Source organism: Falco biarmicus, chromosome 2 (assembly GCF_023638135.1).
Source record: "Falco biarmicus isolate bFalBia1 chromosome 2, bFalBia1.pri, whole genome shotgun sequence".
NCBI lineage: Eukaryota > Metazoa > Chordata > Aves > Falconiformes > Falconidae > Falco > Falco biarmicus.
In genome coordinates, this window is record NC_079289.1 from 67,116,468 (window position 1) to 67,139,760 (window position 23,293).

At 40.8% G+C, this 23,293-nt stretch overlaps 1 protein-coding gene across 1 annotated transcript in view; it reads right to left on the reverse strand.

Moving 5' to 3' along the window:
• The window catches only part of LOC130145064 (pinopsin-like), a 92,510-nt gene extending 72,383 nt beyond the window's left edge, over positions 1-20,127 (reverse strand). Inside the window, exons 1-2 of the mRNA XM_056329520.1 lie at positions 19,957-20,127; positions 14,182-14,955 (exon numbers count right to left, since the gene is read on the reverse strand). Coding sequence (XP_056185495.1) covers positions 14,182-14,533 — 352 coding nt within the window. The 5' untranslated portion in view covers positions 14,534-14,955; positions 19,957-20,127. The remainder of the gene's footprint in view (positions 1-14,181; positions 14,956-19,956) is intronic.
• Between the last annotated feature and the right edge of the window lie 3,166 nt (positions 20,128-23,293).

Genomic DNA, 23,293 nt, shown 5'->3' on the forward strand with positions numbered 1-23,293 from the left:
CTAATGCCTGCAATTATTTGTTTTCTTTTGCTTAGATAACTTGTAGTCAGGAGTCCGTTTGAGCAGGCAGTCATTCCTTTCCCAGAAAAATTCTCTTCCTGCTTAATTCTAATGAGAGTCACAGTTTAACTCTGTGCTTGAAAGAAATCACTGTGAAATCACTGTTGGAACTAAGCCTGCTGGGACAAATCTGACAGCAAACATTCCAGGTCCTGTTCAGTAAATCTTCCCTGCTCTTTTCCCAACAGTGATTTCTCTGTTTCCTCCTTCGTATGACATACTCTTCCTTTCGTGTTTGGTGATACCTTCAATACAGACAGTACGTATTACCTTTAATAGTAAGGAACTCTGTTTTTTTCTTTTTTTCCCCCCTTGCTGAATTTTTAAATGTGTATTTGTTGTGCTTTAAGGGTGACCTTATTTCTTAGCTGTATCTTGTGATTTGATGTGCATCACTTAGTAGTAGTACTATGCTTTTCTGCTATGTTATTAATATGCCTATCCATCAACCAACTAACAACTACTCCTAGTGGCATAAACATAGCAAAGAATTCCCTTTTGGATCTCAGTGATAACAGCACAGTACAAAAAACAAAACAAAATAAAACAAAAACCAAAAAAAAACCCCAACGAATATTAATTTCAGTCCCACTTTCCATATGTTATGCAGGATCCCTTTGCATTCTGGAAAGCAGGATAGCACTTGCAAATTCAGCCTTCTAAACTGGCTGCTTCCATATCAATGTATTAATCCAGTTGCCTTAGGAAATCAAAATAAGAAATAATGTCAGCACTAGATGGAGCTCCTGTACAGCAACATCTCGGGAGAAATCTGGGGCTTGTGCACATGTGGAAAGTAGGAATGGGTGTACAGGGCTGGCGCAGTAGGAGGATGCTCTCAAGGCAGTCAGGTTCACTGCAGCATCCCTATGTCCATGCCCACACTGTTCTGAAGGACCCCCCATCTCCTGCCAGGACTGCTCCTTTGCTTTCCAAACAGTAGGATCCCAAGGACCTGCCTTCAAATTGAGCATCTGCACAGATGTAACACATAGCATGTAATCTCAGGGGTTTTCTACATATGGGATATAGCACCAAGTAAGCCAAGAGGTGAAATTACAGAGTATTATCATCTACCAGTCAGGGAGCCACGTTTCCACCGGAGCACACCTAGTTAATGTCCTTCCTATGAGCCTCTGCTTTTTCACTGAATGCAACTGCTCATTTTAATAATAACGGTATATTTCTAAAGTTTTGAAAATTATTTTATAATCTGTGTTCTTCAGCAGTTACCATTCCTAGAGAGGGAATACTACAAATAATTACTGTTCTCAGTCAAGTTTCTGTCATAAAATCTAGTGGTCAAATTTGGTTTTTTATAATAACTAGCTATTAACCGGTAAATAACTAGTCATATCTGATAATATAAATGTAGGGTCAAAATACGCTGACCAGCCTTCACACTGCCCTTGGGCCAAGAATTTCTTGTGCAGTTTTACAGCCCAACAACCTGAAGTGCTATGGAGACGGGATGAAAAACTAGAGAAGGCTGCTCCTATCTCCATCCAAGATCACTTTGTTGGCTAAAGGATGTGCAGGGAGGAAAAGCAGTATTGTCCATTCCTTAACCCCTCAGAAGGACCTCAGAAGAGGAGATCTTTTGATACATCCATTAAGAGATGATTTGTAACTGATGCAGACAGAAATCCTTTGCAGTAAATTTCACCCAACTGATGAGTCTAGTCTGCAACCCTGGGTAGATTGGTGGAAATTGCACTAGAGAATATAGCAGCAGATGTATAAGGAGGTATGACATACTGGGACAAGCCAGCGTGGCTTGGAGGGAAGCCATGCCTTACTAATTCATTACAGGTCCTTGGCAGTGCTGTGCAGACAGGGTTGATACATTCAATAAAGCCTACTTGGATTTCCAAACAACTCTGACTAGCCCAAAGGCTGTTGAGGATACTAAGCCACCCTGCAATAACAGAAATCTTCACGTGGATAAATAATTGATCAGAGGCAGGAAATAAAGGAGAAAATAATTAGTTTTCTCAGTGGAAACTCTGGCCAGCAAAGCCCCCTATGGATCTGTGCTAGGCCCTGGGTTATCCATCACATTAATAAATGATCTGGAAAAGATGGTAAAGAGTGAAGTTTGCTGATTATACGGCACTGAATAACTCAAAATCAACAAAAGCTGACTGCGAAGTACTGCAGAACAACCACATGAAACTGAGTCACTGAGCAGACGAAATGCAATACTGATGTAAATTGCCATATGTGGAGGAAAACAGTCCTAGCTTTAAATACACAGTGATTGTTTCTGACTGATTTACTGCTCTGCAAAGAGAGTTTTGATAGATAGCTTTATGCAAACCACTTCACTAAGCAGCAGTGCTCAAAGCAGCATTTAGAAAAGCAAACACCAGGGCTTATTAGAAAAGGAAAACAGAGAAAAGAAGAGAAAATGTGAAAAGGTAGATGGGGGAAGATTATTTAGTGTTTCTCATAATACAAGAATTGGGTGTTCAAACAAGATCATCATGTTGCAGACTCAGAATTAAGGAACAGGAGAAGGTTCTTTTCTTTGCATAGTACATGGTTAGTAAGTGGAATTCTTTGACATATTATATTATGCATACAAAAATTTTGCTGGGTTCTTGAAAGCAAGCGGCCTGGGAGAAAAATGCAGGGAGACCCATCAGACTCAAAAGTACTACTTCAGGGATGAAGTCCCTACACCACAAATCACAGGCTACTGGGACTATATACTGGGAAAATATCATTAGATGCTGAAAGTTATCCTAACTTTAAGTTTAGTGTTCTGGAAGCATAGCTGGGCAGCACATTTTTGAATGGCAAATACTTAGTATGTATATACACAACCCTTTGCAAGGTGCAACTATTATTTAGTTACTGAAATGACAAGAAGAAACAATTACCGCACAGTAAGAGGCCATTACCTGCTTGTATCTGCTATTAATATTTCTTTCCCAATGGTCTGAGTGCCCCCAACTCCAAAAAATATATTAACACTTGTAAACTTCCTACTTATTCTCATCCTCAAATTCCTTGTTAAACACCCCTTGATGCACTGACCACAAGAGAAAAGCTGTTACATGGAGCAAACCATAAGGTGGAATGGGTATTGCTGTTCTCACAAAGAATATTAAACTATGGCTTTGTCTTGCTTCATAACCTGCTTTCTACCCATTAGAAAAAGACCATTTAAATCCTGACTGGCATATTTATCTAGCAGCCTTTTATCTTACTCCTCTGATGCAGTCTTTCCCTCTCACAAGGATATTAAATAGGAATACGCTTTCAGTTTTAAGAAGTATATACAGTAGAACAATCCTCAACATCCTCACACCGCCTTTACTGGACCTTGGCCCTTTTTGCTGCCACACACTCTTTCTCTGAAAACTGAGCAGACCAAAACCAGAACAAAATTTGGCCATGTGGATAAATTAGGGCAAACTGCTGGGATTTGTTAAAAGACTGCATGGAGAAGAGCTGCTTTGTGCGTCATAGTCAGCGTATGGAACACCATCATACGCATCCAAATACCATGTAGATACTCCACCCTTTCATTTGATGAATTTGTAACTCCTCATCCCTACGATATTACTTCCTACCCTAGAACTGTTTCTAATTAACTCATGCTGATGGCCATCAGCCTCCCATGTGGCAGAGGGGAAGGCAGTGCTCCCGACCACCCCACGAGATCCCTGCTCTAGGATACTCTGCCTTGTGCTGCCTGCTGCGCCGTGTGCTAACAGCTTGCATAATTTCATTAGGGTGATTAAATGTGTCAGTGTAAAAAGGTCCCCCGGTAACTTTATAAACAGCTTGAATGCGGAACAGAAATTACCCACCAACTGTAAATTTGGCAAAAAATGATGCTTCAGCGTGCATATGCATGTAAGAATTAAGTCTAATGCAGACCCAACTGCATTCAACCATTGTGTGTTCTCATATTTTTGTAATGAAAAGTTAAAGGGGATTATGTATGATTTTGTAAAATTCGTACCATTTCTTAGCTCAAAGCAAATCTTGCCAGATTAGTGTGCTATTTCAGTACTATCTCAGAGTTCTGTACTACACTCGGGCAACACCTAGATTCAAGCAATAAAATGCCACATTCTGAATTAACTAATGGTCTTGAATCTTAAAAATTTTTAAGGGTCCAAATCTAAGCAAAGTTTTACATTGCTTTTGATTTTTAAAGATGATCCAGCTATTCCTTATGAAACATTTTCACAATCAAGTCTGCTTTTTTCTACCTTTTTTTTTTCTGATGGTTGTTTGGTCCTGAACAAACTTTTATCGTTATAAATCTCTACAAAAATAATTCAGCATAAACCAGTTTCCATCTATTGACTCACTTGAAACCTGTTTAATGTGATCCCTTCTTCCCACAGTTATCTACTATTTTTGCTCTGGATTGCATTATTGAAACCAATAGATACAATAGAACAATGCGGGGAGAAAGAAACAGAATGGAAAATACAACTGAAAAACAGCACTAGAAAATTAGCACGTAGTGAATGTCTGCTTCTAATAAATATATTTATTTATTAGACTGAAAATATTATATATTACACTGAAAAATATATGTAAAGATGTACAGCTTACCCCAGTGACTCACTAGCCTTCTGCATTTTGGCTGCTATGCTTTCATAAGAAACAGTAGGAGTTTGTTTCTGGCCACAGGATGAGATTGTACTTCCAACATATTGGCATCTGTCTGTGAAACAGGTTTAAGAAACTGCAAACAGGTGAAGTAACACAACTTTACCACAATTTGGAAAGACTTGCTGGCTGAAATTGCCCAGAGCAATTGAGCCTGATGCTGACAGCTGGCATGAGAAACCCTCAGCTGAAGCACGAGAAGTCTGGCACCGTTATAACACAGCAGTTTTAAAGCTGGTGCCCGCATGACCTTGAGGAGAAGCATTGCCACCTGGACCACTGAAGGGTGAGAGGGGAGTTGAGCAGCCCCAGGGAACCCAAGGCTTCATCCTTGCATGGGGTGACCCGTCGTTTATCTGCCTCCCCTGATCCGTGCTGGGCCAGCACAGCATGGGGGGAGAGAGGGGCAACGAGGTCCCAGCCACCTGGGAGTCAAAGTACAAGGCCACATCACAGAACAGTAACGGTGGGATCCCAGGGGGAGAAGTGGCTACCTGAAGTGGGGCTCCCTTCTATTCTCTCTCTGCAGGTATCGAATGTTCCCCCTGCCTCTAACCACTGTGGAAAAACTTACAGCAGCCAGAGGTCATTTTGGCTTAGTATTAAAAAACAAAACAAAGAAACCGCAACAAAACCAAACCCACAAACCTTGCAATAATAGGAGGCATTTGGATTATTTGAGCAGTGAATCGTTAGTTGTGAAATCAACAGAAGCAATGGTCTGCACATCAATAGAGGCTGTAGTTTATTAACTTAATAGACATTTACTGAATTTCTAGTTTCAGAAACAGTTTCTCAGCTAGTGTTGATACCTAGAAAAATATAGATGTAAACAGGATGGCTCCAGCTTTCAAAGAAGCTTACTTTTCCATGTCAGCACACTCTTCTAACAAACGACTGCAAATTATTTTCTCATCTTAATAGACTTTGCTGATCAGAAAAGTGGCAAACACACTAACAGGAAAAAAAACCCACCTCAAACTAAAACCTCCTAGTGATTACTTTAGGAGTGAAGTATTGGCCACAGCTGTGAAAAAGGAAGCAAAATGAAGTTGATCGTTATTACCTGTTATTATGTCATTATCTGGAACTATGCCAATGGTCCTGTATCCCTTTTATCACTGAAAAGCCTGTAAGTATTCATTTGCTTACTAAACTGGAAGATGTAGCGTTCTGCTTAAATGCTTCCTAAAAAGAAATGGACATAGAAAATGAACGTCATCAGTTAAGAGAGAGCCACTAAATATAAAACTTGGATTTAAATAGCCAGAGGTAATATCCTCTCTCTAGTATACTTCTGGGACTACACGAGAAGTTTAAGTGTTTTCAAAAGATTATGAATTCTGTTCAGGTGTGGGAACACGCAGATAATATTAAGAGATACTAGAGACTGTTAAACACGTAGTTAAATAGAAAATAATCTAATAGCCTTTCACAAGCAAAGTCCATCGCTCTTTAATATACTTTCTTTGATTGAACGTTGCTTATTTACTGTGCTCTATTTTATTTAATTTTACCCACCGAGGGACCAGAAACCCAGCTACATTTTAATAACACATTTCTTCAGTGTGTGGCCTGACTACCAGCACAGCTGGTTTCTGCTTTTTCCTAAAGTAATAGAAAACTGACATCAAGCATAGTGTTGCCTGGGATAATATCAAGATGCAGGATTAGGGAAAAGGGCCTGCAAATGATTAAACTTAACTCTGACAGAAATGCAGTTCCATCATCTCCAACACAGCTTACAGCCATGACCTTTTAGACTCATCCACCATCAGGAAAATTTTGCAGGAAATCTGATGTGGTCTTTGCCTTAAAGCTCTTATTCCAGGTCTCTATATAAAGTGATGCTATTTGTGTACTTCCTTGCATAAAGTCCTTAGGGCTCTGCAACATGTGGCCATAACGTAAAGGAATGTTCCAAAACCAAAGGTACACAACCAAACAGTGAGCATGGCTGCTCAGTAAGGAAGGGTCCAACACCGGCAGAAATTTGTAGTCACTTGGTCACTTGCACACGCACAGAAACAGACTTTGGGCATGGGCAGAGCATTTTTCTACATGGACAGCTGACAACTATGCACAAAAAGTGGCAAAGAAGTTACTGATTTCCTTGACAAGAACAGCATTCTGTCCTGTTCCTCTTTCCAGGGACACTCTCACAAGTTGCTGTCCACCCTTCGCTGTTGGTACCTCTGCATGCTTTTTGCTCTTTTCTTTTGGTCAGGCATTAGGAAAATAGACTCTAGGTTATCACACAACAAAACACAGCATAACACATTAAGGGTGGCGGCCAAGGGAAAAATGATGACTCAACCTACACATGGCTGCATGGGCAAGCTGAGGGCACCTGGGGGTAAATGACCTGTTCAGAGCACACTCCAGCTCCTGTTTGAGCCACATGCTTGCATTTCAGCTGTGCTGGAAGCTGTGAGGGGCGAGGATGAGGAAAGTGGGTGTTAGGGAGCAGTGCACCCCACAGTCCCACTGCGGTGTGTCATGGAGATGGGGCTCATCTGGGGCTGCCTCGACCAGGGAAGAGAAGTAACCATGCCTGCTAATACAGACAGTGACTGCACACCACAAGGTCCAACCTAATAGTGTTAGCATTGACGCCCATAGCCTGTAATGACTCAAAAACACAGGCAAACGGTGATACCTTAGGTGATGCTCTGTTGTAATGCAGGCAAAACCTTCTGTTACCCTAAACTGGTGTTAAAGCACCTGCCAGAGTGAGGTCTCTCAAAGTACGACATTAGGTCTTCCATTTCCACTGTCTCTATATGGCGTGATTCCCTCTTTGTCAGGTTTTCCAAAACTTTTGCCCATGCTGACTTCCTGCTTCAAGCTCTTGAACACAGAAGCCCAATACTTGTGCTCTACAAGTTATCTGTATGAGGAGCAGACAGCGTTTTCCCTACATGATGAATGTGGGATCCTAAGCTCTGAAAGAGGACTTGGGCACCTCTTCATGGAAACACAAAAGATGTCTTCCATATACTCACTCTTGGACAACTATTCCAAGTGATTTCAACATTGCACAGTGTTTAATGCCTATAGGAACTAGAAATAAACTAAGAAATAAACCAAACACTCCGGAAAAGGACACTGAAGTGGGGAGGGAATTATAAGCAAAAGCAAGAAAATGACAGAAAGACAAAAGAAGCAATAAGCACCCATTTGTGAGGGTCACCTCCTGACTCCAGAGGAACAGAGCAAATATCTACCCCTGAGCCTGGGCTCCTTTCATAGCCGATGGAGATAAACTGGTGCTTGTAGAGCACAGCTCATATCACCCTGAAGAGAACATCTCAAATATGTCAGAAAATTTGCATGCTGGCAGTACAAATTTGTTTTTCTATTGATTATAAAAGAAGCCTGGGGGACTGGAAAAAGTCTGGTTTTAGTCAGATGATTCCCATCTGTCTCTAAGGCGTTCAGCATTTCGTTTTCCCATGTAAATATGGCCCTCAGAAATGTATTTAATAATACACCACTGCCCCACTGATTAATTATTTAAATGAAAAGAACAGCAGGTTAACTGCAGCTTCCCTAGAGAGGGGTTGCCAAAGAGGAATTCAGATTATATATCTCCTGAATAAGTACTTTTGTGTTTCCATTTACTAACCATTCTAACGCATACCAGGTGCTTGATATTAAGGGGGTAAATTAAGGACAAAACATCGGTTATGGCATTGTATTAAAATAAATACAATGCTTTTAAACCCATCCGAAGTCCACTGGAAAAGGAGCTACCCATGTTCAGCGGGCAGGTGAGAAGCTGCTAAGAGTGGTTTTGCAGTGGGAGGTGAGTACTTGCTGTATCAGAGCTCAGAAAACTTCAGGCTTGAGCTTTTGCAGGATCGAGCCAAGGGGGATGATGTCTTTACTCCCAGAAATACAAGTGCCTTCTCACAGAACAGCCATTCATTTCACCTGAGGTCTCAACTGCATCTTCATAAACAGTGTGTTTCCAGTACATTAGAAGTCTGTACTCTAAATTTAGGTACCTTAGTTTAGTGCAGTGAGTCTAAGCCACAGCACATAAAATCGAGGTAAAAGATCAAGAAGAGAATCATTTGTTTAAAGTCACAAGGCAGCTTAAGGTCACAAAATCATGAACAGCTCCATGCCTTATTCAGTGTGTTCTCTGGCAGTTTCCAAGGGAATAAATCAAAAACTGCTTTAATGTGACCAAAAAGATTACCTACCCATATAGTTGCATTCCATGGGGTTTCTAAAAAGATTAGTTTTAAAGTCCTCGTTTAGATAGGACCTTGGTTCATCAACAGACATTAAGACACATATACATGCTTTACTTCAGTTAGAAGAGGTTTCAGATCGTAGCCCTCTCCTGCATCCAGGACAGCCAGGATGCTGTGCAGGAAAGCATGCCTCGAATCGCACAGCTTTCACATGGCATAGAAATCTCTGTGTCCTCCAGAATAGTGATATTCACTTACATAACACTAATCTGATTTAATTTATTTTTACAATGAAATATTGGAATCAACCTCTTGGGCAAACTGCCAGGTAATTTTAACTACTGTGAAGGTTGAGGAACAGAAAACAACTGCAGACATCTGAAAACATGAGCTAAGAATTCAACAATCACAAAAATATCCTTGCTAGTGATGTGCCTTGAAACTTTTCCAGCATTAGAATCTAGTATTGGATTTCCTGAGCTAAAGAAAACTTTGTCTTTCCCATATGTATTAATCTATTTAATATTTAATCCTGATGTGGCATAGCATAAAGTAGCAATTCTGAAAATGAACTCCAGAAGTCATCTGAGCCCAAATTCTTCCTGTCCTACATGTCTGGGAAGTCTACATTAGTTCAAGTATCTTGGGAAAAGCTGAAATGTTTCTGAAAGTTTTCATCTCATCAGAGATTTGAAGTATTTAATAAGGCACTGGAGACATTATGTGTGAGATAGCCAAAGCTGCATAACGAACTTCGTCTTAGGATAGCGTATCTCTTTGCGTATATATGATCTCTATGGGAGTGTGTTAGTAAATAATGTATTTTCTCCTAAATTAAAATCTAATGCTTAATCATTTCATGATATATTTATCAGTTTGTGTTTCAGCTTGCTTGCAAAGTTTATTCAGAGTTCAGCAGGGAAAATGTGTCCTGTCCCTGTGTCCCTTTCCATGTTTGCTTAAAAGTATAACCATGAGCCTGTCAAACCATGGCTAAGTAGTGGGTAATGGGAGCAAATTTTGCAAATCCATCCATTCCCCAGCTCAGTGACATGTGCACTTTCCACTGCAGTGACCTACTTGACAGAGCTGCAAACATGCACAAGCATCAGGGTAAAATCATTTACGCTGGGAACAGCCCATGCTGTTCCTCCTCTTAGCTCCATCCCTAATGCCCCCCCAGCTCAAGACCAAACAGCTTTAATGCTTCCATAGCAGGTCTCATGGTATCTAATGTTCTCCTTAAAATCCCTATTACCTGTTTCTTGATCAGCATCTGTACTTCCCATTAGCTTCTGAAACTTCTGCTTTCTGCAAGTGGTTTGAAACCACAAAGCAGACATGTGGAAAGCAGCAAATAAAATGAACACCTATACTTTGCCCATATTTTTTTCCACCCATACATTGTCCATATTTTTTTCCACTGTGCCCATAGCAACCCCCTGGTGCTGGTTATTGGATCATGGTTTTTAAGTGCCTGGGGTAGGCAATGGATTGCCCAGTAAAGAACTTATAGCTCAATTCCACAGAAAGCACCATGAACGTACATTGCCCTGTTGATATTGCTGGGAGGAGAATCAGATCTGCTTTCCAGATCACCTCCCAGGGTAACAGTTATGTGATTTTAAAAAAGGTAAGACACTTTAGATTAAAAAAAAAAAAAAAAAAAAAAAAGTGATGTCTTATCATGCATTTCCATTTGAAACAAATCTCAGCTTCCTACTTTCACTGGCTCAGGTTTCATCCAGGTCACAGACCTGGGGGATAATACCTTCATGCTCAATTTGGTTTTAAACAGGAGGAAAGAGGCTCTCACAGCATCACAAAACAAAGTGGGAGGGGAAAAAATAACTACTAAACCCATGAAGATACAGTGCTTCTCAGAAGCCTTTTAGAAATTACTTGTATTTAAAAATATTTTAACAGTTTACCTGTTGGTAACCAGTTTACATGTTGGTTAAACAGTTGGCCTAGGTGTGTTTTACACATCACCAAATACTCACCAAATTATGAACTTTAGTTGCACACTCACAATTTCTTCATGATTTAGGAAAACACTGCAGTTAAAAAAAAAAGGTACATACTTCCACTTGGTACATGAGAGTGCAGTTCTACTGCAGCCAGTGAACTTACCGTAACATCATCTGAAATCCTGGCCTATACTGATGTTTATCCAAGTAGGATAGGATCTACCCCATGAGAAAAAAAGGAAAAGAATATTGAAATGTTTATTCTTACAAAGCTTGATGTTGAACTTCAGTTCTTCTTAATTACCTTTCCTACTATTAGGACCATCCCTCTTAGCCTTGACGGGCCAAAATCAGACATAAGGCACAAAGGACGGTAAGCTAATTTTTAGCAAATAGAAAGTATATATATTTGTTTTAAGAACAGCTAAGAAAGTTTAAATAACACAAATAAATGTTCTCCTCCCAGCCTATACAGTTTTGCCATTTTTGTGTTCTTACATGCTCCTTTGATACCACAGTCTCATACAGTATTTTGTAGTCTTTGAAGCTTTTGCTCTTATGTTTGTAAAGCTAGTCAGCTGTGCCACTCACAAGGTAGTCACTGTGAACAGGCCAAAGGCTATAACCCAAATTGGACTGCTCAGGTGTCAAACACTCCTCTTGTTGACAAAAAGCTTCCTTATCCTCAGTAAATACACTGCACAGATCAGTGAGGTCTTAAGATACCTGCTTGTGACACAGAATATACTTGATTTTCTGCCTCTTGAGTTTCTGAATCACTTTGATAAGTTCTATACAATTTTTCCAAAGTTCACAGAAAACAAGTAATCCTACAATGAATGAGATGCCATTTGCTTTTTCTTTTAGCAAGAATACCTGCAAGTCTCAAAAAAAAGCTCACAACTCTCTCATGTCACTTTCCAGTCGCCATAAAAAAAAGAATAAACCATTCTACTCAATGGAGCCTTGTTGAGTCTGTGATGTTTTCAGCACACGCTAAATGCAAAACCACCAATTTGTATACCTGAGCATTTTGTTTTCAAGTGCTATGAAGACCTGGAGAAGCCATCAACACACTACACACCTACAGTAGCTCTTTTTTAGCACACTTTGGAGTACAAAAATTCAACCTGATTAATAATGGTATTGATCAGCAGATATAATCTGTCCACAGAGACATAGAAATGTTAGGCAACCTGCTACTCTTATTTGCTTTTACTTATGTCATTTTCCACTAAACATTTTTTAATTACAACTGCAAGCAAACTTCTTCAGCATGCCCTTTATACACACTAGTGAAAGAAAAAATGTTCTGAATGTTGCAAGACTTCAAGAAAAAAACTGAGAAATAATTTTTTTAACACTATAATGAGAATTTTCCATGGGCACGGTTCAATAACTACCTGCATTTAGGCTGCCTCAGCTGCCCAGAACACTGCTGACAGCACCACCACCACTCAGAGGAGCTGAGGTCACCTTTGGCTTTCTGGGTTTTGTGGTTTTGTTTGCTTGCTTGTTCCTTAATGATCTAATCAATTTTATGATGATAGCAGAAACTCTCACATGAACACAGGTATCATTATAGCACAGAAATCTGCACTCCCACAATCCGTCTAATGTAGACAAAAGATCTGACTTAGGAGAATTATTCCATAAGCAAGTCACCCCAGGAGAAACTTACCTGTTTACTGGTTTAATTCCAGTTACTGTATCTGACAGAAGCCAGCGGGCTCAAAGGGCACCTTCAACATAGTTTTGTTCTAATCCCTTAAACATATACTTTTTTTTCTCGTCCCTTAAAATGTTATTAGCCCAGCCCAGCCCTAAATAACAAAAAGGAAGCTAAATCAAAGGATGGAGAAAAAGCAGTCTTAACCTGTTTCTCCCTGAGAAGACTAGTTACTGAAGTATTCAAATTCATGAAATTCACAAAAATAGAAATGAACCGTGGGAGAAGGCACATCATTGTGCTCTGCACAAACCAAGCCAAAACCAGCCAATATATTGTTGATAATGGGGTCTCTTTTGGGGTGGCCGAAGTGAGTGCTTTCATATTGTAGAACACTGCTAACTCCTGAGAGCTCCCCTGGGGCAAAGCAGCAGTTCCCCGGGGGAAGGTACCAGGCTGCGCTAACTGTCATCAGTGGAGCACACATCTAAGGAAGGGAAGGGTACCAACAGCTACATCACTGCAAACATCAAGAGCTTATAATTCAGGCAGAAAATGTGGATTTGGATCTGCAGCCCGACTCTACACCAAGAGCTGTGGGAGCACTTCTTGGGCCAAAGTGCCTGCACAAGACACACCACAATTCCAGCGTGGGAGAACAGCCAGCGATGCACTCTGTCCTGGCCTGGTGGCCTCGAGGCACCAAAGCAAGGACATACAGCAAGAGGGAGCGAGCCAGGTCCCCCAGTCTGGATGAGATAAGGATCACATCTAGATGTGCACCCACAGGCTGGTTTATGCTTTAGTAGACCTTTATTTGAATGTAGTAATAAGTGCAGAAAGGGTCAGTGCTTGGTAATGTAATTCTTAAAACAATGGGTTACCTTGGAGGGATGAAGGTTGCCCTCTGACTGTGCTTTTTCCTTTATCTTTTTTTTAATAATTAAAATAATTTTCAGTTAAAACACTCAAATCTAGCAGTTCAAAAGCTTGATGCAGGATAAGTTTTGTTTGGACAGAAGAACACTGAACACTTCTTTATCACGGCTTATGCACACTGAATATTTCCAACTAAGTCCTATGACTTAATTCACTATTGAATCTGCAAACATGTAATTTTAGACTAAAGATTTTGCTTGGGGGGAGAACAGAAAGAATCTAATGATGAAAACTGTCATTATTTGGGACACGAGAGAATTCATATTATAGATTGATAGATAATTACAAATGGTAAATGGAGTACATTCAAGAGGCTCTGTTCAAGGCAGAAGCAGCACTACAGGGCCTGTAGCTCAGCGTTGGCACAGATTTTCCTGAAAAAGAGGGCAGTATTATATATGTTCATAACAGGCAAGCTCCTTCCAGTGGCTTGCCTCTTTCTAGATGCCATTTTTAGCTTTTAAAAACAAGCAATTTCAAAAAAATGGGTATGTTAAGAAACACTTATCAGATCTGTGCTACTCTTCCACAAAATTTTCTGTTGAAACATTTTAAACGAGATATTTCACTTGTCTTTGACCGTAACAAGGTAATCAAAGCATCCGTTTGCTATAGAGCAGCAATGAGCTCACTGATCCAAGTTGCTTCACACGCCAGTGTTCAAAAGAGTAAGATAAGAGAATTATCTCTGAACTCTTACCAAAGCAGGAGTTGACAAAGCCATACCACCTACAACCATGCTCCCCTCCGATCCATTTGCCATGGATGTTAGATGCAAAACTGAGGGTAGTGCCTGAGATGCACACTAACATGTCACTGATACTGATGTTCAGGAGGAGCATGTTGACCGGGTTACGGAGAGTTTTAAACTTGCAGAAGAGGATGAGGACAATCAAGTTATTCACGAAACCAAAAAACAAGATAAATCCAAGAAAAACAGCCACTACTGTGTACCCACTTCGTGCGAGTCCAGCCCTTGGCTCAACAGGATCTGTAGGTGCACCAAAGCTCAGGTTGTATGTCCAAGTGCGGTTCATTTTGGACTTTGACATGGATCAGTGAGGGCAGAGACACCAGGTGCCCTGTGCTGATGTTCTCCAGTAGTTTACCAGAGGCGTCCCTCCATCACAGGTCAAATCATCTCAGCAGCCTTGTGATCTTCACTCAGCTGATACCTCTTAGATGGTTATGCAGGTACGAAATACTGTATTGCAGCACAGGAATATTTTCCTGCACTGTGCCTTTCCAGTGCTCACTCTGCAGCTAACTCCAAGGCAGCAGAAGCAAGTAAACAATCACCTCAAATTCATCTTTGCAATTTAAACTCAGGATCATATTAGATGATCTTTTTTGAGGCTCAGAATGAAAGGCATCTTAAAAATGTGCTTCAGCATGGTCTCTTCCTTCAGAGCAAATGGGCAGTCCTTTCATCAACGGGCAGCTACTGTTGTTTCCTCTGACAGTGGGTGTCTTTCTGAAAGCACAGAAGAAAACAAATGGTAAAAAACAAAACAACTCCTTCCATACCAAGACCAAAAAGTAGGTACACTATTTACTAACAGTTCTTCCCTTTTCGAACTGTGACAAATATTTCTGTCTTTTCAGTTTTCTCTCTGATTTTCAACAGAAAATTCAGTTTGTTGAATTTCCTTGGCTGTTCTAAAGTTGTTCCCTGGTTCACAGTTTAGCATGGAGAAGGTTATTTGTACCTTCCTAGCAAAGTTCCTCAGGTGAGACAATGCATGGTAAGACATAATTCTTGCAGTAGCTTCCAGAGGAAGAACTCTATCTTCCTCCACATTAAGTCAATCCATACAAAGCAAAAACTTCAGTCTTGGCTAGACCTTAATTAAAATGATGGATATGTTAGAAGGAGAAAGTATTTCTTTACCCACAAAGAATAATTTCAAGTACCGACCCTGAAGCCCTCATGCTTACGAAGGTTGGCAGGGCTGTGATACCAGTTTCACTGCTGCCACATTTACCAGCAGACAGATGTTCCCCTTCATTATTTATAAAGCAGCCAAACACCCAAAGCCTCACATCTCTCACCACAGACATGAATTTGTGTATCTGCACACAGTGAATAGACTCCGTGTATATTTTGTGAAGCAACAGCAGAGTGCTTAATGTGGATGTGTAACCGCTTAGCCAGCTTTCATGGTTGCGGGCAAATTCTGCACAGACATTTCAATAAAAACGGAGATGGATATATATGTGTAGGAATTTCAACTCCTTGGTGCAAAATACATGACACCCATAGTCTGCTGAACTACAAAATATGAAAACTTTTATTTCATGACTCATGCATCCCTAGAATGATTATGCACATTTTAAAATGGAGCATCCTCTGTGTTACTCCTAACCACTTCTTTTTGGAACTTGTAGGAAAAGATGTGTTAACCAACTGGAAAAATGGGAGCTCAGAGTTTACTGAAGACAGAGGTTGTTTGGGTTTTTTTCCTTTATCATATCTTTTTGTCATGGTAAACATTTGTAAGTATTTCTTGTTACTATTTCCTTACTTTCACAAACTCACTGTGCTAAATACATCTCATTAGTGTGGTGATTTTGAGCTCTAATGTATACAGTCTGTCTTTACTTTCTCTTCTGATGAGTAAATTATGTACACTTTGCAGATGTTCAACTGTTTGGTCATTGACAATCTGAAAGGCTGATGCTTACTGGTTTTTTCCCCATTTAGGGGGGAGGTACACGGTAATTTAGATTGGTAAGGGTCTCGGGCAGCATATCTAAGAGAAAGAACATTTGAAATCCTCTTTCTACCATTTTGAAAAAAAATTAACCCCTTTCCAATTCTGGTTGCAGGTTATAGAAGAAAACTAACTAGGAGTAACTGTCAATATATTTTATATTTACTCATAACTGTTTTTAAAGGAACAGAGTTAAAGTTTAGTGGAATAAAACCCAAATAATCTAACAACCGAATAAAAAATATGATGCTGAGCATACCTCAGTCACCAATTGCATGACTGAAAAGGCAAATAGCTGTACCTTATTTTGGTAGGCAAAAAGCATCATGGCATCGTGCTGACGGAAAGCTTCAGAAAGAAGAACTCACAGGAAAACAAGATGTACAGTGAAATAAACTCAATAAGTAATCATTTCTAGATTTTTTTTTAATAAGTCTGCTTACACCTAGCTTCTACCAAACTAATCTTTTTTCCACCACTTCAAAGGCAGTTTTGTCTAATCCGTTTACATGTGACTGTTTATTGACGGAATGCAAGTAAGGTAGTCCTATCTGCTCCTCCCTTCTGCAAAGCATATTGCAGAATCTGGCTTCAAAATCTGAAGAGACAGAAGTCTGATATATATGCTGATTAATTTCAGTTACAGATGCTTTTTTTTTTTCCCCAGCTGAACTGGTTACATCTAGATAACCTGTTGCAAAGATTATAGTATGCCATCATAAATGTTTCTACATGGGAATTAACTTTGCCAGAATAATCACAGGCAAAGGGTTTGAATAATATTATCGTTAAAGAATCACAGCCTTGATGTGAAACAAAGCCAAAGGTTATAATCCCCTTAGTAAATATGAATAACTTTACCCATGTATCCCTATTAAGCTCAAAATACAAATAACAAAATGTAGATCTTTTATACACAGTCACATACATCATGCATTCTTAAAGATGTACTAAGAGTTCATATTGACAGTGCTTATAAGATGATGTTTACCCCCTGGATGAAATTCAACTGACTAAAACTGAGCAGTCTGACACCAAGTGTGCAGGCACAGCCCAGGTCACTTCTCCACCAACTGCCACCCAGCCAACTTCAGCAGGACAAGTTCTGCCCTGGTGCGCAGGTGACTGATACCTTCATGCCCAGGCAAGAGGAGCAGTCCCTGGCAATCCAATGTAAGATACACTTTTAAAAGCTTGTAAGCGGACTGCAAAGGTCAAGCCATGCAGCTGCCTGCAATCAAAAGATGACAAAAAGGACGCACAAAGATGTGCTTGAAAAAGTTTGAGGTGAACTGAAGAGACAGGAAAACATCTGAAGATCCAGTCTGTGTGGGAGTAACTTTTATTAGCAGTTCATGTATAAAGTGCTAAGTTTTTTACACCTTTGGATGAAGTACAAGCCACTTTCAGATTTCAATAAAACTTCTAAACTCCCATACAAATCCCTTGAAGAATGTGTCTCATTCTTACCTGATGTTATCATTTAAATGAATAATAAACATTATTGCTGAAAAACAGCCAAAGATGGGCTTGTGTGCTTGAAGGTTCACTTGATTACTTTTTTCCTCCAGACAGCTATCTTGGTTTAATAGAGGTTACTCTGCAACTCTGACAAATCTGTCTTACAGGTGACACTGCACTCTCCAGGTCTCCATGATCTAGCAGGACATCCTGAACCCTCCTAATTTCTAGCAAACTCAGGAGCTTGTGGAACTGAATTCCACCTCATTCTGCCAATTCTTCTTCTCAAAAAATGTTAAAAAACCCCAACCAATAAAACATACAATTGCATTCAAAACAAATCAATGAGCATCCAGTTTGTCTCCTTGAATTTGTTTGAGTTGACATGGAAGGGAAAACGTACCCAAAGTGATACAAAACATATGGCCAGGTGAAACAGGCCAAAAGTTCATTTGACGTCACCAGTTATTAAATGCTTCATCTGTTAACTGGTTCTGACAGTAGTAAGCTAAAGATACAGCAAAACAGACACCCATCACTGCTTGCACTTTTCTCTGAAGCAGTCTGTTGGAAAAATAGATTTCAAAAGATGTTATATCAGCTTCTGGGAACACAGGCATTAATACTGAGAGTGTAAGGCTTCTTTTTGCACTTGCCACCATACATTAGTTTGAGCAGTACCCTGCGCCACTGAAGCTGTTTTTTCTTTCTCACTTTGCCCCCAAATTAGTACTAACTTACTGAACACATTAGCTTTAAGGGTTTCAGATTGTTTTGGTTTTTTTCTTAAATGAACTCATTCATTATTTCTAATTGGCAGATTCTTTACCATCTTCCCTTGCAGAGTTGTGCAACATGCCAAAGATGATGCTTAATTTGCTTTAAATATTTGATAGCTGATGAAATTGCATAAAATAAATAAAACTTCAAAATCATATTGCTATAAAATTTACATTACTCTCTTACATTGTACTTACATTATTCTCTTGTGATATATAGGAGCTATAAAAAACATATCCACAGAGCCTTAATCAATCTGCTGTTCAGTTCATATTAAAATCAATTTTTAAATAGTGATTAGTCCTTAATTTATGAACTCAGCTTTCTACTGAAAAGTTAAAATTTAAAAAAATTCCTAATATTTCAAAGACAATCCCAGATGAAATTTTATGCAGGAGGAATCAATTTTTTTGGCCTGATGCCAGAATTATAGCAGGAATACTATATTTTTAAATTTTCATACATTAAACCATGTCTTCCAGATGAGAAACTGAATTATTTTTTAACAGGAAGCATCCAAAAACCAGTGGTATTACCTAAAATAATAAATAAATAATAAAATAAAAAAGTAAAACTTGCAGGCACAGTTGGTAGGCAGGGGACTGCATGGGGCTTCACAACACTGAAGGCAAATTTCCCATCTGTTCTGGACTATTTTTTCCATGTCCTTAGTCACACTGCAAGATGTCTGGAGACCCAGAGGCAGGTCTGCAGAAGTGAGCTGGAAGACCGAGAGGAGGCTCTATGGTCCAGATGTTTAGGTATCTCCCAGCTCCCCAAAACCTGCTGCCTGCGGGAGAACCTTTTGCATTCAGACCTAAAGCCTTACTTTTAGGGACTCACATCCATGAAAAAGACAGACATGAAAACGAGAATAACAGAAGCGCAGAATGCATGTGAAGTCTGCCACTTTGGAAAGCCGTGCTGTTCATTTCCTCGAGGGCAAATTCTAACGGCGTGGTGAAAGTGCGAGAAAACCCTAAGCCGTCGCTTTTGAAATAAAAGCTGCTTTTATTTAGGATTTTAAAAAGTTGAGGCAACCCCTCCTATGTGCGAGGAGGGATTTTTCGCACCGAGGTGTCTGCGCCCACCGCGGAGCCGGACCCGCTCCTGCGCGGCGCTGCGGGGATGGGAAGCGCCTCTCGGAGTCTCGGCCGGGACGGCTGCAGCAGAGGGAACAAGGAGCATCTGATACCCAGCGCCCCGGGTCTCCCAAGCCCTTAAACATCACACCAAGCAAAACCCTCTGCCGCCCATCTCAGCTGAGGATTTCTCCCTCACAAACTTTTTTTCACACTTATTTGGAGGGAGGGGATGGGGGAAGGGGGAGCTGGCACAGAAAACTGGAAGAAAAACCCACCTACATCTATCATTTAGGGCAACCCAAGGGGGAAAAGCCACCCAAGTCTCCGGAAAAGCCGTCCCGACACACACACACACACACCGCGGATCCCCCGCGCCCTCCCTCCGCGCCCGCGGGGCCGCGGCTCCCCGGGCTGCCCGCCGGCAGCGCCGCTTACCTTCCGCGGGACGGCGGCGGCGGGCTCGCCCTGCCCGCCCGCTTCCCTCTGCTCCCCTCCCGGCGGGGTGAGAGGACCTCCGATCGGGATGGCACGGGGGGAGAATAAACCGATGTTGGAGATAAATTTAAAATAAATAAAAAAGTAAGAATGCGGAGGCACGGCTCGCACCCTCCCGCCCGCGGGCTCCCCGCGCAGCCCCGGCCGCCGCCGCGCCCCGCCCGCACCGGGGCGGTGCTGCCGCCGGGGCCGCCCCCGCTCGGGACAGCGGGCACCGGGACAGCGGGCGCCGGGACCCTCGGGCTGCCCCCTCCCGCACTCCCCGCGGGGCCTGCATCGCTGGCCGAGGGGCAGTCTGCTCGGTAGGTCTGGGTCGTGCGCTCTTGGCAGGCTTACTGCTATGAAAGACTTTTTTGGTTTTGTTTTTTTGTTTGGTTTTTTTTTGTCAGCAAGCAGGTGTAAATACCTGTTCAGCAGCCGATCAGGAATGCAATTTAAAAATGTGTCAAAAACGTTAACAGACACGTCTTGCATCTAATTTACCAGTTGTCTGCTTTGTCTATATTTTCCACGTGTGTCTTTACACATTAAGCATTTGCAGACCGAACAAGCACTAGTGACTGCATGCTGAAATCTGTGCTTTCAGAGCTATGTGTGTCACCGAAATAGCACACGGCTTGAAAATCGTAATGATATGTCTTTCTGTTACTACTACTCCTTACTACTAGTCCCTTAGACTTCTACTGCTCTGGTCTTTCTACAGGAGAAAAAAAAAAAAAAAGAGAGTATGAGGAGTGAATTGCTGGATAAATCCACTAAAGGAAGCACATTCTGGAGCATACCTTGCTTTGTTGAACATCTCTTAGTTCTGGTTCTTGCTGAACTTCTAAAAAGTCTTTTAAATTGGTAGATCACAGTTAAAGCCTACAAAGTGATATTCATAGTCTGATCATTCTACCTCAGCTAGATTTAACCTTCAAACGGATGCACCTATCATTATAGAAAAACAGCCCAGCAACAAAGGTGATGTGGAGTCTCTTCATAAAATCTCTTCCCCACTGGAAGCCTAAAGGCAGACCTCCTAGGTGTTATTTGTTGTATTAACATCAAAATTTTGTTCCGAAATTCAGCTTAAGTAAATCTATTTCATTAAATAAAAGTAAGACTCTTCAAAAGAAATAAATGAGGAATACATCTGATATCATCACTTTCAGAAAATACACAGTATCATAATTTTGCTGGTTAGACCTCCACTGTAAACAAGAACTGCTTCTCCCAGAACACAAAAACAAAACCAAAAATGACGTGCTAATGTCACATTCAGAGAGAGCACAGAAGTGTACTTTAGAGATGCCTAACTAAAAACAAAAATGTAAAGGGTCATTTTTTCAATGTCACTCATGAAATGTGTACCTCTGAAATCCTCCATTGTGGCACTTAGTTACAAAACCAGCCACAGTTACCAAACGCATATCCTTCTACTAATTTTTCGGCAGCATGAAAACGTGCTTCCGTAGATGTTAAACTGTACTTCATTGCCTGGTGCAAAGTCAAATGAAACCACTTACTAAAGATAGCTGGCTTAAAAAATGGCTCGAAGCTCACTTACCTGTTATGAACTTTGAAGCTTTCAAAAGTGGGCTGTCAAAAAACTTGTCAACACAAACAAATCGTCAGGCAGTTTACCTACCTGATTCATTGAAACTCCTTTTGTTTCACCCAGTACAGACTCAGAGCCCTTTGGCAGCATTAGGAACTGCCAGTGCGTGTCAGTGAAGGGCGGGCAGGCTGCCATGCACTGGGGGGTGTCCATTTGGGTTTGCAATTCCGAGGACCTGGTGGAGCTTCAGAAGTTAAACTGGGGCATTTTATTTGAATCCTTTGTTTCGTTTAACAAAAAAATAGAAGTTGCTAGGGAATTCCAGCATCTCCCATGAATTTCCTGCTTACCTCCTGCTTCCAAACAAATTTTGTTTTAGTAAAGTGTCTAATATCGTACAGAAGAAGGGACAGTAAATGAATCGAGTGGGGAGCAATACTGAGAACACCTGCTGTTGTGCTCCCTCAGTGCAGCAGTCAATAGCTGTGCCTGCACTGTCCTTCACAGTGATGCCCAAGAGCTCACCGCCCCAGTTCCCCGGCTGCAGCAGCTGGAGATGCATAGCAAGGTGGAGAACTGGGGGGACACCAACGTGTAAGCCAGGTGGGCAGGCAACGGATAAGGATTCACATGTGAAATTGAGATTGTGTCCATGTGCTAGTAATATCCTGCTTTCAGAAACTGCCCTTAAACTAGAAAGAACCCAAGAGATGTTTAAGTTACTTTCTTACGTTCCTATGGGAACTGCTTTTAGTGTCCTCGCATGTTATCTCTCTAACTTTCCCATTACTCTTTGAGAAAGACCCAGTTATTCCAGCTTAGTCTGAGGAGTAACATCCATTATGATGTTCTCAAAAGAAAAAAAAAGAATTTCCTGACTCTTTCCCTGGTTTTATTAAAGACACGTCAAATTTGCATCAGTCATCATAATTCCATTGGCTTAATATATGATGAGCAGCTGCTTAGCTCCGTGACATATTGTGTGTACCCTGAGATACTAGAGTTGTGGCACATTGCATGGTTTTGCCAAGTAGTTGTTTCATTAACACTGCAACAACTTTGTTTTGCATTACAGTGATAAAATAAGGTGGAAACATAAGGGAAAGGGAGGGAAACTCTTCCCTTCTGCCTGTCCACAGCTGCAAACACTTACAATTCTTAAGATCTTTACTGCAATGGTATGTACCAATGAATACTGGAAGCAAACCCAAAGTATCCTCAGATTTATCACAATATCCCATAGCCTATACTTTGAAACCCAACTACTTGATTACTTATAAAAAAATGGCATCAGATAACAAATGCATTGGCCTCAATTCCAGATTTAGATGGTTTGGGTGGCACAGATTTCACAGTTGGTGAGTCTGGAAAGAGAACAGTTGATATGGGTCCAAGACTGAAATTGCTCATGTTCTTATTCTGCACAAAGGTTATGATGACAAGGCCCTGAAAGCAGCTACTAAAATTTAGATACAAAAATTTAGTCATTCCTCTTTTGGAATTAAGAGAGAAGAGTATATTGCATCATAATAAAACCACCATCAGAAGATTTTTAAATGCTTTCTGAACATGGTGGAGGAATATTATTTGTTGTAAACTGAGAGAATTTGTGAGTCAAACTCAATGTTCTTTACTTAGAAACAATCTTTAGGTTCTGTTACTCACACAGAGGTACCTATGTGTTTTGAGACATCCTTGAGAATCCTGTCCAACCCTCTTCTGCTAAACCAGAGGAGT